Below are 18812 nucleotides of genomic sequence, written 5' to 3'. Positions count from 1 at the left end.
ACAGCAATATTTTGTCAGTTTAGTTTTCTAGGTAAGACCTCATAAATGTACATGGCCTGGGAGATCTCGTAAATCTCATTATTTCATGATATAAGAACGCATATTTTATTTATTATTGCATTACATGTATAGTTTTTAAACAGTGTCATGACAATATTGCACTTAGACTATTTATATAGTATATATATTTTTTTCAACAGTGTTATAGCAATTGTACTTAGCCTATTTATGAGTGTAGCTGAATATCAGATGATGTAGTATTATCTATAGAAGAATCTTTATCATTATTCAATGCAATGTTTCATTCACATATGAGTAGACTGTCCCACAGTCTCGGTTCGGTCCGGCCTGGATAATGGACCGATACATAATAGCCTATCAAAATATGCCATAGTCCTTCACCCCCCTCCCCCACCCCCTCCCCCCCCCCCCAACCCGATTCTAAATACACAGCGACCAAAACCACTTCCCAGCGCCCAAAACCAATTCCTCTTTCTACAAAATTGATGCCACTACACTAATCACACCTCCTACATTGAACGCTAAAATTCAGTGACCGCTCCCATTGGGTTGATTTTTAATGCTATGTAATCTACATTACCAGTCGTTCTCCACGGACCCGAGGGAGGGTCTACGTATGAGCCGATTAATCAAAAGAAAGAACATTTTGATAAAGTTAGGAACTGCAAAACGGCCTTAATAAGGTAAACCAACAAATTAATTGACCTTCATCATGTTCATAAACAATAAATGTTCACTACATCACTATACAGTCAGACGGTCGCTTATTGTCCAGCCTTATGCACCTGCCAGACTTTCATGCTTCATGCGGCATGGCGTATCAGCCAATGACAGGCTTTGATTGTATCCATATGTCTGCAATGCGCGTGCGTCATGTCGCTTAGCGACAAGTCGCATGACAGTATGAAACCAGCCTTAGAGAAGAAGAAGAAGTTGTACAAAGTAGACAATACACTCAACTGAGAATAGAAACAATATGACATGTATGAGGACGAGTTGTTGACACCTACCAGAGGCAGTCCATATACTACATATCCGATTGTCAGTCCAACTACAATTGCTTAAAAACTCAGGGCAGTTCACAATGGCTTCCAATCCAGATCAATGTGCTCCATCACAATCAATCAAAATACGGTGCGCTATAATTTTTGGTTTCAATATCGTGATTTTCACTGTTCACCCAAACATGCCATCATGCAGGGATTGCGTACTCTCATCTCCTCAGACATACCATGATTTGATTTCAAAAGAATTCCGTGGTGTTAGAGAATAGACTTCTGCAATACTATAACGTCATCAACACTTTCCCCCACAAAATGGATATTATATATATCTATTTCACGGTTTTCAATGGGAAAATGGATAAATTCGGGCGGAAATTTCTCATATTCAGAACTCTCATAGTTAAACGCCACCGATATCAGGCAAAACTAGATGATATAGATGCCAAACTGATCAGAAACTCAACATAGACTGACCTGAGCTTGTCTTGTATTAGAAATGTAAACAAAATAGGGAGGTTGAATAATAATTGTCAAGAATGCTTTGTTATAGTGTCTTTTCTGGAAGTGTATGCACAGTCTTTCTAAAAAACCAATATTATCCCCCCGATAATACCGGGTCACATTGGTGCAACCGGAAAATGTTCTTCGTCTTCGCCCCTTAAATGTTTACCCCCACCAAGAAAGCTGGCTACGCCCCTGCTTCTACCACACGCTTCTACCACTAACCTTGAACTTGCATCCATGTGGATGTTCTACCTGCACGATTCACATTGATATAGAAACGTGGCTTAGATTTCCTCCTATGTAGATCTCAAGATATATAACATTGGTTCACATTTCCGATGCTTGCTTGTGCCTATGGCAAAGTTTGTACAAACAGTACATTTTGTGCATTCCTAAACAGTTGTGGGATACAGACATACTCTCAAAACATCCTGCAACGATCAAAGTGTTTTCTCATATTATAACAAAAACAAAAACATCAAGGTTCTCAACTTGGATGAGGTTGTCATCAATGTTGCTATGCTCTTACTCAAAACAGAAATCAAAATAGAAATAAACAATGCTGCTTTTTCAACCTTCATATTATGTCTGTGATGGAACACTCCTAAAAGTACAACAAATTGAATGTGTCATATTAACTTGCAGTCCGGTAGAACTTGATTTTGACTGCAAAGTTGGGTATGACCAGGGACGTGCCACATCACTGGTGTGTAACTAACAGTTTTTGCTTTTATGTAATGGTTGAGTAGTTTACATAGGGGGTTGACATTTTTCAAATATATGTGAGGTCAATTCTAAAATATTCTTCAGGTCTCAAAGGTTCATCAGCAAAATGTATACTTTTACCTAAATATGACTCAAATTAAGTAACTATCCTCCTTAGATAATGGCCATTATTAAAAAAAGGGCGATTGTAAATGATTACAAATCTGTAAAATGCGTTGGAAGCAGCATTTATTTGTAGCAATTGACTAAATATTGACATCACAGCGTACATTTAAATCAATGTAAACCAAGATTTGAAAGTTGCAGTAAATTCTATTGATTTGTATTCACTATAATGGAAGGAAATCTGTGTAATGATATCTGAGTGTTTTTATATTGTTGTAAGTGCAACTTTCAAATCTGGACCCCACTACATTAATTTGACCGGTATTTTTTCTGGGCTATCTTATCAAATGAGGTGTCGAAATGCGCAGAAATAAATTTAGCTTCCAACGCATTTGACAGATTTGTAATACAATAGCCCGTTTTTGAATAATGCCCGTTATTTAAGGGGGGTTAGTTACTTTTTTGAGATGTCTGGAGTTACTAGTTAACAGGTCGAAGGTCACATTGGGTTTACATGGATAAATAGTAGAAAATGTCTCCGATTTGGATAAAAAATTATCTAAAAATATTTGACGATTCAAATACTTAATAGTTTATCAGTAGGTTATTGATCGTGACGTACTTTGCTGTGTTTCCTAAGTAACAAAATGTCGCGCATAGTGTAAACTATTCTTTTTATGGATTACCATAACAAGAAAAACAATTTGAGACCAATTGCATCAAAATCAGAGGAAAATATAAACAGTGCACACATAGTGGTCTGTATCACAAAGCGCTAAAACTTCTGTACTTTAACTATCTTTATCTTATCATGTTTATATGACGAAAAGTCAAAGTCCATACAGCCATGCTTTAATCAATAAATCAGTACTTTGTGATGACACTTTTAAAAGGCAATAAATTGATCATATTGCCATTATTTAAATCTGATTTGACTCTAAATGTTCAGCAAATGTCTGAATGTACTTTCGACCATTTCTGATGAGATTTAAGTTTCAAGGATCTTGAGCACATTGGTATGTACTTTTGTTTCTATCAGTGACGTAGGGGAATGGCTGTGTCGTTTATAGGAGAAGAAAATGTGTTGCCTATTAATGTTTTATCGCCGCAATCATCGAATAATAACATATCAGCACTACCTATTATCTCGGGAAAGCAAAACGAGAAGGCGGTGGTTTTTTAAAGTGCGATTTTCCAAACTTCATGTCTCAGCACACAAATAGTTGTGTTTAAGTATCCCCAGCGTCATGGTAAATATGTGCAACAAATAGTTCGGTCTTTGACCGAAGAATTATCAATATTGGTGACGTTCAGATGGCTAATGATGTGGTAAAATAAGCAAATTGATTGCAAAAGTGACACTTTGGTCGGTACAAAGTGGAAGTTGTTAATGTCATTAATGCGTTCACCTTGAAATTAAAATGCATTAACATTAATTTCTATCAGATTTAGCTTATCTAATTAAAAGGTATACAAATTATATACTCACAAAGAAATTTTTGAATTGGCAAGTATCATGTTTACATTTACTCGTCATGAGGATACACCGATCCGTTATGTTTGAACAGGAAAATGTAAGTTTTTTTACTCACGTTGTTGTTGCCCTGTTCTTGCCATTTCAACAATGGTCGCATGCCATTTGAATTCGCATGTTGCATGGCCTGCTTGATGTTTTTCATTTTGTTGTTATACTTCTGTGCTACTGTGTTTGTGTTTTTATACTAGAATTCATATTATCATTCTTTCAAAATAATCATTAATTTATACTTTGACCTATTACCTAAAAATACAAGTTGTTGAGAATTTCAATTTACAATGCTTTATCTTATCTCATATAATTTAATTTAATCTAATCTAAAAATTTCAATTACTTTTATTTTCCAGGCAATATCAGAACCCTTTCTAACTCTCACCACCAGATGACCATTTGGGCTGAATTTAACCGTTCATTATGACTGCTTACGATATTTTCAATGGGACCATAGAACCCTATCCGGAAGTGCTCTCGCACTCCCACAATCGCTTCGTAAATGTCGTTACGAATTGAAATTCTCAACAACTTGTATTTTTAGGTAATAGGTCAAAGTATAAATTAATGATTATTTTGAAAGAATGATAATATGAATTCTAGTATCAAAACACAAACACAGTAGTACAGAAGTAGTTTTAACAACAAAATTTAATCTATTCTAACAATTTCAATTATCTTTCTTTTCCAGGCAATATCAGAACCCTTTCTAACTCTCACCACCAGATGACCATTTGGGCTGAATTTAAGCGTTCATTATGACTGCTTACGATATTTTCAATGGGACCATAGAACCCTATCCGGAAGTGGTCTCACACTCCCACAATCGCTTCGTAAATGTCGTTAAGGTGCTTGTACCAATCATCATATTCTTCCTCGTGTTCGTTGGTGTAGTTGGCAATGGAATGGTCCTTTTCGTGATATGTCGACATAGGGATATGAAAACCATTACCAACTATTTTATAGCTAATTTAGCTGTTAGTGATGTAGCATTTCTTCTTACCTGTGCCATACCAACGGCATTAATTATCGGCGGTGTACTAAATATGGAAGCAGCTATGTGCAAAGGGATTAACTACATAATGTTCGTAAGTATAACAGTTGACTTCAACTTATCCAAAGATATTATTTGCTCTTTAATACTATTCTTAAAGGGCATGTATATTGCAAAAACAAGTTTAACTCCATTCGAAGAGAATGATTATTACATTACAAGTTGACACTTGTTTTCATTTGTTTTTCTCCTGGAAAGCAAAACACAAAAGATCAAAAATATAAACATATAGCAATAATTAGATATAACAATGGTGACATGCATGTATCATGAGAAGTACAAAGAGTTTATGGAAAACAAAATCAAAAGTTACTGCGGATAAAGATGAGATTTGAGAGCTGTTTTGAAACTGTAATAACCCGGTAAACCCTCGTAATATTAGATTTGCAATTCTTCTGCTGAGAACCTTAATCGCAAAGATACTGATAGTTATATAACGTGTTATGGAAAGTAACGACCTTATATTAAATCACCGAACCAATGCTCAACCAACTTCGTCTCATTGTTCTACATGTATAATAATGATGTCGCCCGTGTTATATGAGACGATAGATGTACGAAAGCCATGAAAACAATACCTTTATTCTCTAATTAAAAGTTAAAAGGACCTGATTTGTATATTGAAAAAATTCTCTTGTTGCTTTTTAGGTCACTGTACAGGCTACTTGCCTGACATTAACAGCGATGTCCATTGACCGATATGATCTAATAGTAAACGCAGTAAGGTCGAGAAAGAGTCGGACAACTACAAAAGCTCTAACAATAAACTTGGCAGTATGGGCAGGTAAGTCAATCAATCAATCAATCAATCAATCAATCAAGCAATTAAACAATCAATCAATCAATTAGTCAAGCAAACAAGCAAGTTAATCAGTTAGTTGTACTAAATTATAATTCTATTCGACTGGACTTACTATTTATGATGGCTACGACGTGACGTGATACCGTAGCCATCATAAATCCTGGATAAATCTACCTGGATGATTGATAATATTCATAAATAATTAATCAATCGTTAATAATACGTAAATAAATAAATAAATAAATAAATAAATAAATAAATAAATAAATAAATAAATAAAAATTCAAAGAACAGACCTTCCAGAATAGGTAGTCGTTACTCTGAGTTTCATGCCTAAAAGGCAATCGTCAGACGACACGACATCGTGTCGTCTGACGATTGCCTTTTAGGCATGAAACTCAGAGTAACGACTACCTATTCTGGAAGGTCTGTTCTTTGAATTTTTATACGCTCTCCCTTTTTGGGATTGAGCACTTTATTCAAAAGATAGTCTAACTTGAGCAAAATGTTGTTAAATAAATAAATAAAAAAAAAAATAAATAAATAAATAAATAAATAAATAAATAAATAAATAAATAAATAAATAAATAAATAAATAAATAAATAAATAAATAAATAAATAAATAAATAAATAAATAAATGCATCAATCATAAAATATAGATTAAACATTATTATGATAATGATGACGACATTTTTAGGTCAGGTACTAACATTTTAAAATATTGAGAATAACCTGCTTACTATTCTGACATAACTTTATCTCGACTGTCAAACGTCTGGGCTATAAGACCACCTTACACAGAGACCTATCACTCAAACAACCCGAAGATTTTAGCAAAATCATGCATCACAATGGAACACTACGGGTGGCCACTGTGTATTGAGGCTAGTATGTTTTGTACTAAATCCATTCTATGCCACAATAAGCTTCATGAGATGTCCAAATCTAAATATTTTGTTGGGGTAAAGTGACGGAGGCTTACCATTCTCTCAAAGGAAGGATATATTTAAGGGAGAGAGGAGAGGACGTGCTTTTGGCAGCCCATTTGAAAAACAAACCTTCGTTCATAATTGAATACAAATCCGTATGCACAAAAGAGTTAGACCGGGTCTAAAGTTAGACCGGGTCTAAAGTTAGACCTGGTCTAAGTGGAATTTACTTCCATCAGGAATGGTTCTTTACTCTTATTTTCTTCCTAGAGTAGCTAGCAAATTCTAAAGATTTAAATTCCATTTAGACCAGGTTTAACTTTAGACCCGGTCTAACTCTTTTGTGCATACGGACCATAGAGTGCCTGTCATAATATTTAGTACTTAATTGTACTAAGTACTCAAATTAAAATCAACACAATGCATTATTGTATTCGTTACAAAATATAACAATTTGTTCAAAATTCTTTCTGACACAGGTTCATTTGTTCTTCACATACCAGTCGCAGTTTATTCCGATCTACATCCGAGCTTTGGAACCTGCGATACCATGTTCGAATCTGATTCCGGGATAAAATCCTTCCACATCATAGCAACCATTACTATGTATCTTGGTCCGCTCCTTATCATCTTAGGCTGCTATGTGAGCATATTAATCACAGTATGGAGAAAGACATGGAAAGGTACAGCCAGTGCAATGGCTCACGCTAGATCTATTTACAGAAAGAGAAAAATTACTAGAATGGTGTTTATTGTAGTTCTCTTATTCGCAATCTGTTGGGCACCTGCTCATTTTTTAAGAGTATGGCAAGCATGTAATCCAAACTTTTATGAGATTTTTATAAACCATTTTAAACTATTAAACTCTGTTTCTTTCTTTGCCTTATGCTTGTGCTATTTCAATTCCTGCTGTAATCCTTTCATCTATGCCTTCACAACGACAAGCTTCAAGGGTTACTTTAAGAGGCTGTTTTCTAGGTGGGCGTGGTGTTTTGATGCTTCATCAGGATCACCGAGTGGAGTTACGCGTTCTATGCCCACCAAGACGACAAAAGAGGATCCAGAATGTTCTTGTTAGACCTCATTTGCCAAGTTTTTATTTAGTGAAAGCTTACTCATTACGTTTAATATACGTCCATTGTATTTGCAAGATATTCTTCACAAAGTTGCTTCTTGTAAGGGAACAAACCAAAAGTTCAGCTCGATGACGTCACAAAACTCCTTTCATCAGAGGGGAGTCGGGCAAAAAGTGCGATTAAGTTTGTAAATACTAGTAACTACTCATAATGATAATAGCCGTCAAAGTTGCAATTGTGAACATTTCAAGCTCCTAACGAAAGCATTTTCGTTTATAGGACAGTCGTCAGAACTTTTAATTTGTTCCCTTAAAATGAAGTGGTTAATCGATGAAGGAATACGAGTCATCATTAAGGGACGGCTTCAAAACTCAACCACGGTGGTCCGCCGGTTCCGCCCGGTTCCATACGGTTGGAGCCGATTTTAATTGCTGTAAACAATGAAACGTGGTTCAACCGCCATAAACCGCTGGTCAAACGGTGGTCCAGCTTTGAAGCTGCCCCTAAATAGGGTGGTGGTGTGATTTTGCAAGTTGTTTTAACACATTATTTTTAGTGTTTTAAAAGATGTAGAAGAATTGGTTCAAAATGTTTTCTGGGCCAAATATTTCAACTTCGTACTTTGGGTATTTATTACTGCTTCGAGGTCATGTTTTATACAAGATGTATCTCTATGGCAAGGGGATACTTAGCAATTAGCAAATGTGTCGAGACCGTTCTGCACTCTAATAGAAAAGAAAGATTCAAAAGAAACTTTTTTGTCCTCTCAGAAGAACTCTTGGTGGTTCTTAGAAGGACTGTGAAAGGGTCTTAAGGCACTGTAAGGAACTATTTCGGTTCTCGAAAACTCACACAAAACCTTCTACAAAGGTTTTATATTTATGCGAACCTTTTGAATTTGAAGCTTCTGAGGGGAACTTCCCTATTTAACGCTTATCGTTTTTAAGCTTTTCTATGAGGGTTGGGTAGTGTACTTACCGACACTTCTTCAATCCTTTATACTAAATGCTGGTTCATTTGGTACATTGTTTTTAAAGGGACACTATTAAAACGTTAACTTTACCGCTACCTGTAGTGTACTGTGCAGTGATATATAACATCAGACCTAATAAGATCTTGCTTGCAATGCGTTCATGCCCAGTGTATCCAGCGAAAGCTTACATCTGCAGCCCCATTCGTGTACGCAAGCCAATCTGAAAAACCCAGATTCCCAGATCCCGTCATGGTTAGTATATCAGGCAATGAAGAATGAAAATGAAACCAATGTGATAATGAGATAAATATAAAGAGACGAGAAGATCTTCGTTTTATACGCTCACCTCACGGGTGGTTCTATGGCAGTCTGAAGTGTGTGTGTGTCATGTTTCCCACAAGTGAGTTGCAACCCAAATGGGATATTCCAGTTGAAATCCATACATCTCCTAAAGACAGACATGGAGTGTGAATTTCAAATGGGATTATCTGAATGGGTGACTTCATTCAAAATATACACCCCTTGTGGGAGAGTAAGGTTATGTCTGCCATAGGGGAGTGTATGCTCGGCAAAAACAGTGTTTAGAAAGTGAAGGAAAGAATGTGCTTAGAAACGGTATGTTTAAAATATGGATATCAGATGTTAGAAATTGAACACCATCACAGATCAATGTTCAGAAATTTGACACATAATGTTTAGCTTCTAAACGTGTTTACAAAGTGAAGGCAAAAATGTGTTTAGAAAAGTGTTTAATTTCTCACTGTTTTTGCAGTGTGGATATCAACTTGGATAACCCAATAAGGGATATGACCATTTCTGACACAGTTGTGACATACGACCAGGAACCCAATATGGTTGTGAGCCCATGTAGTCTATGCGTCGCAAATCAATAGTGCATTTCAGCAGAGTATCACATTAAGTCATATTACGTTTCTTATTTAAAAATGTTTATGAACTAATACCAATTAATTTAAAAGCTTTTGAATTTGTAATTGCGATTCTTTCAAAGTTTCGTCTTCTTCGTTAAAATTACTTTATTGTCAAATATGGAACTTGGCTGAGCAACCGTTGCAACCAATATTTAAATGTATGATTTGAGAATAGCGTCATATTTATTACTGAATTTTACAGAACAAGGAAAATGTCAACCTTTAAAATATACGAAAACAAAGAGAAAGAGTGCTATATACTATTATTTAAAGTAAAAGTGTCAAAATTCACTGATAGATGAACCACATTATGTAATTTTCTGAAGTCCATAATGTGGAGAAAGCGGCATAAGATTGACGTGCATTAATACGGGTAAGTTCTCGTGCAGGTGCTGTAATGTTTTAAAAGCTCCAAAAGGACTTAAATAGTAAGGTTACGTTATATGAGCGCTTAAGTGGTGACACATTCCACGAATTGCTAGCGACGTTAGTGTATGGTTTCATCTTTGATTTAATATAATCCTTCAGTGATGATTAAAATCATTATATTTGATATCTTGTGTAATATGTACAGCAAGTAGATAATCTATTTATAAGATAATGTATGTAAAAATGTAAGAAACCTAGCCTAAGGTGTAAAATATAACTGCCAGTAGTATGTCAAAATACGAATATGAGTTTTTTTACATTTATAATCCTAGCAAGTAAAACAAAAAGAAAGGTTCATAAAGTTTATAATAGTTGGGAAAAGGTGTGCCAGGAATGTTTTCATCATAATGTTATTCTTTTAAAAGCACTAGTTGAACGAAAGTAAGGCGTCATGACAATTGGGTGTCATTGATTTGATTGGTTACTATGTTATCATGTGATATCATACATACATTTTAAATATTTCTATAGCGCTGGTACGTTAAGAACGAAGCGCTCAACGACACAGCAAAAGAACATCATAAGAAAAACCAAATCAGTGAGAACTGCCTGTGAATGAAACATAATATAATCTAGGAAACAAGTGTGACTTCAGAACCTGAAAGCACCACTGATTGTGAACCCTGATACCAATTGGCAGTCTATTCCAGGTGCGAGATACAATATAGAAGATGGTCCTTCGTTCAGTGGCGGCGAAAGGAATTTTTTGAGGGGGCATGGGGGCAAAGTGAAATTCAGGGAGGTGGGGCAAAATCGACAAATTCTGCGCAAAATTGCCGCAAAAAGTGGAAATTTACGTAATTTTTGGGGTTTTGCCTCAAAGGTAGGGGGGGGCAAGAAAAATATCGGGGGGGGCAAATACCCCTCAACCCGTAGCGCCGCCACTGCCTGCGTTCAGCTGATATAAGAGTTGTATTGTGCTCAGTTAGGAAGGTGGTATCAGCGGCAGAACACAGGCCAGCACGCGCAGGACAACGCAGGGAAACACAATCAGACATGTACCCAGGAATACTCTGTGTGAGGCACATGAACACAGTGACTAAAACTTTGCAATAAATGGTCTCTTCAGCAGGGAACCAGTGCAAATGTACGGGTTGGCATAATCATATTTGGGCACACGATCTGTTCCATGGGGCCAAAGGAGACATTTTTGACAATTGAGTTACTGTAATTATTACATTATCACAATTGATTTATCTCATGTTTACTATGTTCATTTACATCACACGCGCAAATTGTATGTAGGTTGTATTGTGTAGGTATTGTTCGTTATTTGTTTTTCATGTTTAAGCGCTAAGGGGCTTCGGTGTAAAGCGCTATACAAGAGTCGTTTTATTATTATTATTATTATTATTATTATTATTATTATTATTATTATTATTATTATTATCATTATCATTATTATTATTATCATTATTATTATTATTATTATTATTATTATTATTATCATTATTATTATCATTATATCATTATTATTATTATTATTATTATTATTATTATTATTAATATTATTATTATTATTATTAATATTATTATTATTATTATTATTATTATTATTATTATTATTATTATTATTATTTTACATACAATAGGCTATCATTTACTGAAAACACCAAAGGTCTAGCAAACTTGGTTCTAAAGTTATGAATTTTTATGATGCCTACTTTTTCATGTATTTTATTGTTTTTTACTCGACATATTTACCTTTATCTCAGTTTCAAATTTGCCGCCTTTGGCCCCATGGACCAGATCGTGTCACATTTGAGTGCTTAACATATCAGCTTCGCAATTCAATTCTGGATGCGTTGTAGTCTTTGAATGTCTATTTTACAACAACCAAGAAACAGCCTGTTGCCATAATTGATCTTGGAAAGGGCTCATATGACCAGATGACAAGTGTCATAATCCAAGTACCGACGTATCCGGGAAATATTGCGAAGCTGTTACGTAAGGTTTGAACAAAGAGTCTTGACATGACAAGACATAGACATTTGAAAGTCAAATAACTCCGCACAGAATCTGAAAGACAGATGGATTTGTCCCCAACCCTCAATGTAACCGGTATCAATAAGCCCCTCAGGTGTGGGGTACTGCCCACAAAAACTCAGTTTTGCTGTCATTAAGTTTCAGTATGATATATGCTATATTCAGGTATCATAACAATTATGTTCCTCCTAACTGTTTATATAAATAATTGTTTAAAAAAACAAAGTCTGATGTGGCTAGCTGTTCGTAACTTGAGATAGCATTAATGATTTGCTTGATGCGGAAGATGCACAATATGCCATTCGACACACCAACCTTTTCATGTGAATTATAATAAGCAAATATAGACCAATAATACAGGGTGGTCCAAAACTTTAACCTACGTCAAAGGATAATATCTCGGAGTTTGAACAGCTATTCACAATATTGTTACCTATTCTAACGATATACATTTCTAAAAAGTATGTGGTGAAAAATAGAAAAAAAAAAAAAATTAAATTAATAAAATGGTGATATATTTAAGTCAATTGGTCCAAAATCACTTTTGTCCACACGAAATGCAGTGGGATGTTTCGATTACCATGTTTATTGCGTTAGGCATACATAATAAAATAATTGCTAAGTTAACATCGGCCTGTCATTCAAAAGCGAAATTTTTTTACATGCATGAATGAATAACAATCCAAGATTTTAATCCTTACTATTGACAAGTGAGTGAATGTTCTTAGTCATCCAGTAGTTTCAAACGGAGTTTTGTAATTAAATCTAATACTGGAACTTACTTTTTGTTACCACTATTACGACGTTGCGTCTGATACCACCAGACTTCATCAGGCAACTGACCCGCTGGGCTGGTCACGTGATACCGCTGTTTACCTCCATTGAAAGGACACTGGACAATCAATTAAGAACTAGGAAGTCGTTATTCTTGATCAGGATGAACAATGGCATAGGAGAGGCATAAAAGAAGCCATTTGGGAGTGCATTGAGCAACCATCACTGAACAAGAAAGGGGGACTCCGCTTAAACTTACCTCATGCATGGGACCGGGCCATCGGGTCGATACCTAGCCGTCTATCACGTTTAAAAAAAAAGTGAGTTCAAGTATTAGATGTAATTCCAAAACTCAATCCTTTGCTATCGATTCAACATATTATATAGTTACTTCTGCTGTAGACTTATGGTGATTTGGGCGGGATTCTAATATTCTTGAAACTAATTCGAAATTCACGCAGCACTTCCAAAAGGCTCCCTGTTCTTAAGTATACTTATGCCAAAAAGGCAAGTATTGTGTTGTAAATTGCTACATCTTGACACCTTGAATTCCTGTCTAGAAATCCACTCAGTCACAAAAGGCAAATTTCAAATTAAAAAATCGCGCCGAGGTGAAACTAATGTAATTGTGTAATTGTTACATTGATTCAACAATCATTATGTTAATTTCGGGTAAATTGTTTCACCTAGTACGACTAGTGACGATTTAGATCTTAGATTGTAATTCATTAATGCATGTAGAATTTTGAATGACAAGCCGAGGGTGTTTACCAGTTATACCAATTATATGCATGCTTAACACAATACTGTTGGTAATCGGATACATCCCATTGAATTAAGTGGATTAAGTGCTTTTTAATCTTCTTACATACAACTACTGCCATGTTGTTAATTTAGCTTTTTTCACCATATGTTCATATAAGAATATGTAACAATCCAATCTCTAAGAAATTAACCTTTCATATTGGGTAAGTTGCATGGGGCAGATACGACACCCCGTATATCAAGCATTGGTATCTCCTTTATAGAATCCATACCATTCCACTTGTGTGACAGCTTTATTTGCCTCAATATTTGAGCGCAAACACCACTCCCCTCCGATCCGCCTTCAATTATATACATATAGTGCGAGTGTCAGAAGAATAATTGTTAATGTTAACATTTGTATTACTCTATCGTTTTCATCAAACCGTCTAAGATTTTATCGTTTCAAAACTTAGAAGATTCTTATCGTATATAAATCGTGAGATAGTGTGGTGAATATCATGCAATGTTTGGTGACGTCATGTAATAATAAGTATGGTAGGTTGTATATACTTGTGTAATTTAATAACGCCAACAATTGAAACCTCACAATCGCTTTCATGCTCATTTGATTTTTCTATTTTTCTTTATCCAATCAACCACTAAGATTGTCCAATTTGCTCATGGAAAATAAAGTTCATAGCATGTGAAAATAGCACAAAGGTGGTTATTATATGATGATTATGTAAGATGCTAACATTTACGTAATACATCCTAAGAGTAGATTATAACATATGTTTTTTTTCAATTAGTCTCTTAAGCTTCTTTAGGCGGGGTCGACTGCTGTGCAGACGACGCTTGCTGACGTTGAACATTTTTGTAAATTTGACATAATGGATCAAATATTTATATTTTTGTGACGATATCTTTTGTACAAAAGCATCCAAATGCATTCAAAAAGAATACAAACACAGATATTTTAAGTTGTTTTAAAAGATTATAAATAAACAATTACTTGCATGAAACTACGTACTGTTTTATAACGTGCAGATACTGCTCTTATTCTTAATAGTAGCTACATCGCATACTCTCTGTGTAACCTGTGACAATGTAGAATATCGAACATTTATAGAGATTTGTAATGATCCATTTTACAGTGGTAATTTGAATTGAATGGACACAGATTGACATAGCGTGACGATTTTTTTTTTTTATTTTGCGCGATGTACGTCAGCGTGTACGACTGTGCGTGCGTAACGCAGAAATGAATCCAACCATGTCAACGCACTCGTGTTTGATTAGTATTGTATCGCGTTGTAGTTTGGAATATGTGATATAAAATCGTGGGTGCATCGTGTACAACTGTTGAAAGCCGTGTTCATTCAAGTGAAATTCCCAGTATAGAAAAGACATTCGAAGTAATTTACATTACATACGCCATTGCTGTCCATTACAAGGCAGACACTAGTGTTTTAATAAGTTTGCCCTTTGAAAATGCTTACTTTAGAGAACACTGCTGTCAACATGACAAGTATCTTGAAATTTCAAGGTAACTAATAATGATTTTATTCACTAAGCTAAAAATGTAACTAGTGGAGTTTCTAATAACAGAAATCTTAATCTGATCATGTTATTGCTATATTTGTAAACAGTAGAGGGTGATTTATTTGGACAAGCACAATAATAAACTGTTGGTTCCATTCTGATTCGGAAGAACCTCAAATTAGCTATTTTAATTGTTAAAACAATAATATTCAAGATGACCTTTTGACGTCAAGGTTGAACGCTCGTTCCTAATCTCGATATGATCCAGATCCAGATGTTCTAATTCACAGGCCATGAGATCAAGAATAACTTTGTTTACGTTCGTACTTAAAGTTCTTTTTAGGCGCTACCTCTATATTGGTCCGATAGCCCTATCGTTGCCCCGATAGATTCCGATGGCTAATTCTATCGTACCCAGAATATTTGCAAAGTGATATCGTTTTCAAGTAAGTAAACAAGAATACCACTATACAAATGGTCATTATGACGCACAATGCAATACAATCTCCAGTTTATGATACAAAGAGTCATCGGTACATATCAGGGCACCGATAGCGCAAAACCAAAGGTGATACCTTTAATTAGTGACATTCCTTTGGTCATTTGACTTATGAAGAACCACCAGCTGGCTTGAAAGGTTAGCGGAAAATAGTAGACCGTTGATTTCTGAATTATGAGTGTCGAGAGTTCGCTAATTTTACTTGTTTGTATGTATGGGGGTGTGTATGTGTGTGTGTATGTTTCAGTCATAATTCATAGCGGTTCCTCATATTAACAAATCCTTGATACTTATAAACCATCTATTATATTATACTGGTGATAGAGAGTGACACTACGAATGAGCCGTAAATGTCCTAAATTGTATTATACAAATACAACATGTTTTGAGGGGAAGTAGTCAATACTACTGGTCCCGAGGTGTTGGATGATTCGACTACTTCCCGACGCGTCGACGGAGGTAAGTAGTGAAATCATCCAACACCGAGGGACCAGTAGTTTTGAATACTTCCCCGAAATGAAACATGTTGTATTTGTTTTACTATACCTCATAAATATTTTCACTATCACGGCAAAATCGGAAACAAAAGTCAAAAGTCAGCGTGCCGATTTTGAATAATGGGTCGTAAGAGTAATAGAATAACCAATAAGATGTATGGATTACCTAATAAATATCTATGAGGTATAGTAATCTGAGTTACAGTGTAAAATGTGCCTGAAGGTCGTATTCATAGGCACCTCAAGTAAGTGCAACATGTATCTCATTTTGAGCGCTAATCAAACACCTTTTAAGCCAATCAATAGTCCTATTGTTGAAGAGGATAATTAGCTTCTACCTATGTCTATAGAATTCTTAAATATCTCTAGTCTTTGTTTGCTTTGGCTAAATCCTGTTCAAGTGGTGGTTACAAAGCATTGTATTTTATCTAGGTATGTATAACCAACAATTAACAATGAGAGGAAATTTCTGTAAGTTTAAGTGACCGCTTATGGGTTCGAATTTCAACCAGCCTGATCATGAAGCTCCCGTGGCCAAGTGGTTAAGGCATAGGTCTCGTAAACCTGAGGTCCTGGGTTCGATTCCCAGGCGGGATCACTTTTTCCCCTTATCTCCTTTATTATTTGCGACGGCGAACCTGGTGAAAATTAATGTTTATTTCTGTACCTCGTTGACTTGGGATGATTTGAAATGACTGCCAATATGACTGTTTGATATCGATTACCAGCAATGTGGTTACAAAAAACACGTAAAAGCCAAATTTGGGATTTTCTCGTTTTCTATAGTATGTTTGCAAAAATGTTAAGGTAAAATTAATTTTTGTTTGATTTTCTCTTAAATGTGAGTTTATATTTAGATTTGGTGATTAATTTCCTTTCAAAGATATGCTTTTATATATCTTGCATGAGTAATTAAGAAGTTACAGTACTTTTAATTAGGCAATAGTAAAATTCCACATTCCCCTTACACCCACATGACTCAGCACACTTTACAGGAATTCGCTGATCATTGCGGCCCAAGATATACCATATAAGCCATGTATAAACCACAATCAACCATCGCAGCCAGGATTAGCTCCCGAGTTCTCGTACGGGTAACGGAGACAAATAAGCAGTTAGTTCCTTGCCCAGAGTTAAACCTGCATCTCCAAACACCAATGCACTTGAGTATAACGCCTTACACGATGGACCACAATAGCCTCATCGCAATGGCATAGTTCAATAACCTCAATTAAGTTTTTGTACCCACATTTTCAAAGGTCATTCAATGAATGTACAAATGTATTGGGGTTAAAGAACATAAAATAAAACGAACGAAGACGGGAAACAGTAAATGAATATATGAATACAAAACCCACCCAAGTCCATACTGTGGCCAAATTGAGTGAAGCATGGGAATTTGTTGCTATGCATAGGCTAGTCATATGTATGAAAAAACAACTCAAATTCATCCACTGTGTCTATTGAGCATGTGAAAAATAGCATGTATGAAAGAATAACCCAAGTCCATGATTTGAGTCTTGTAGCACATTGATTGAAATCCAGTATGTATAAAAGTCCGCTTGTAACACATTCATTGCTGGAGAGTGACTTTTTAAAAAAATGGGTTTAATAAAGGAAAGTGTGTGGTTTATATTACATGGCAGAATGCTTACCAACATTATACATACCCGTGTGTTTTATTTTGTATTATCTTACTAGTGGTAATCTCACTCAAACATTGTTGTCTTTGTATATGATTCAAAAAACCACCCAAGTCCAAAATTTAAAATGAACCCCACGATGTCCCTGAAATGCTAATCGTCATACTTAATACAGTTTAACCCACTCATTTTCACGTAAAACTTACCATATTGACCAGGTAAATATAACTGAAGGAATTAAAATGATACACAGGTTTTTCTCTCAAAATCACTTCCCATGGACTTGGGTGGGTTTTGTATTCATGTATTCAGTTGTACATTAGCAGCAAATTTTCGGTACCTAGCGTACCTTCTTCAGGCTTTATTATAAAATGACACAAGAAAACAATCTAAAAGCAAGCAAGAAAATTAATGCGTAACGCGTAAAAACACAAGCATGAAAAAATCGCGACTTAAAAATGTCGCGGTGTGAAGGCGCACCTTAAAAACGCGCGCGTGAAAAAGTTGTTGGGGCGGGGGGGGGGGGGCTGGGGCGAAAATACCTATTCAATAAGATTAAGGCCTTCGGGTTGAAGGGAATGAAGCTTGTTGATCCAGAATTTCTCGCGCTGCTGGCGTCTTAATTTGGATTGGCGACCAAGAGATTTAAAGAACTGTGCCCCTGATAGATGATCATGTGGTGGATCATAGTGTTACCGATTTACTGCTAAATATTAAGCCGTGGGTCTTAAGCCGTTGATCACCTGGGGGTAATATTATTCACCACCCCTTTTACTTTACAAACAGTCTACTACTACTGGTGGTCATTACTTATTACATTTGTATCATTCATTGGGTCAGCTAAATATTAACCTCAAATTGGTACCCTGCTTGATTTATTTCCATATTACTGCGGGTCGTGAAAAAAATCATAAATAGTACCTAGGTTACACGTTATGCAAAGTTATGATGATACTGTGCGATGTGTATTTAGCTTTACTGTTAATGTACATAGTTAGGATATAAATAATTTATAGACATGATCTCTTTCATCAAATATTTA

The 18812-nt window shown here is 35.5% G+C and overlaps 1 protein-coding gene, 1 long non-coding RNA gene and 1 other non-coding gene across 3 annotated transcripts in view; all 3 read left to right on the top strand.

The window, feature by feature from the left end:
• LOC140170678 (uncharacterized) overlaps positions 1–4393 on the top strand; it is a 157865-nt gene extending 153472 nt beyond the window's left edge. The window contains exon 4 of the long non-coding RNA XR_011861567.1: positions 4245–4393. This is a non-coding gene — a long non-coding RNA (uncharacterized lncRNA). The remainder of the gene's footprint in view (positions 1–4244) is intronic.
• Positions 4394–4582: 189 nt separating this feature from the next.
• On the top strand, positions 4583–10769 carry LOC140171891 (kiSS-1 receptor-like). The gene is made up of 3 exons (XM_072195235.1): positions 4583–4976; positions 5591–5726; positions 7155–10769. Exons 1-3 carry the CDS (start codon positions 4647–4649, stop codon positions 7751–7753), a joined length of 1065 nt encoding a protein of 354 aa, XP_072051336.1. The 5' UTR covers positions 4583–4646; the 3' UTR covers positions 7754–10769.
• A 5882-nt stretch (positions 10770–16651) lies between these two features.
• Positions 16652–16725, top strand: Trnat-cgu (transfer RNA threonine (anticodon CGU)). The gene has a single exon. It is a non-coding gene; the product is annotated as a tRNA-Thr (tRNA).
• The last annotated feature ends 2087 nt before the right edge of the window (positions 16726–18812 follow it).

The sequence above is a fragment of the Amphiura filiformis genome, chromosome 15 (genome assembly GCF_039555335.1).
Source record: "Amphiura filiformis chromosome 15, Afil_fr2py, whole genome shotgun sequence".
NCBI lineage: Eukaryota > Metazoa > Echinodermata > Ophiuroidea > Amphilepidida > Amphiuridae > Amphiura > Amphiura filiformis.
Note: the sequence above shows the minus strand (reverse complement) of the source record. Positions and strands in the feature narration are given on the sequence as shown.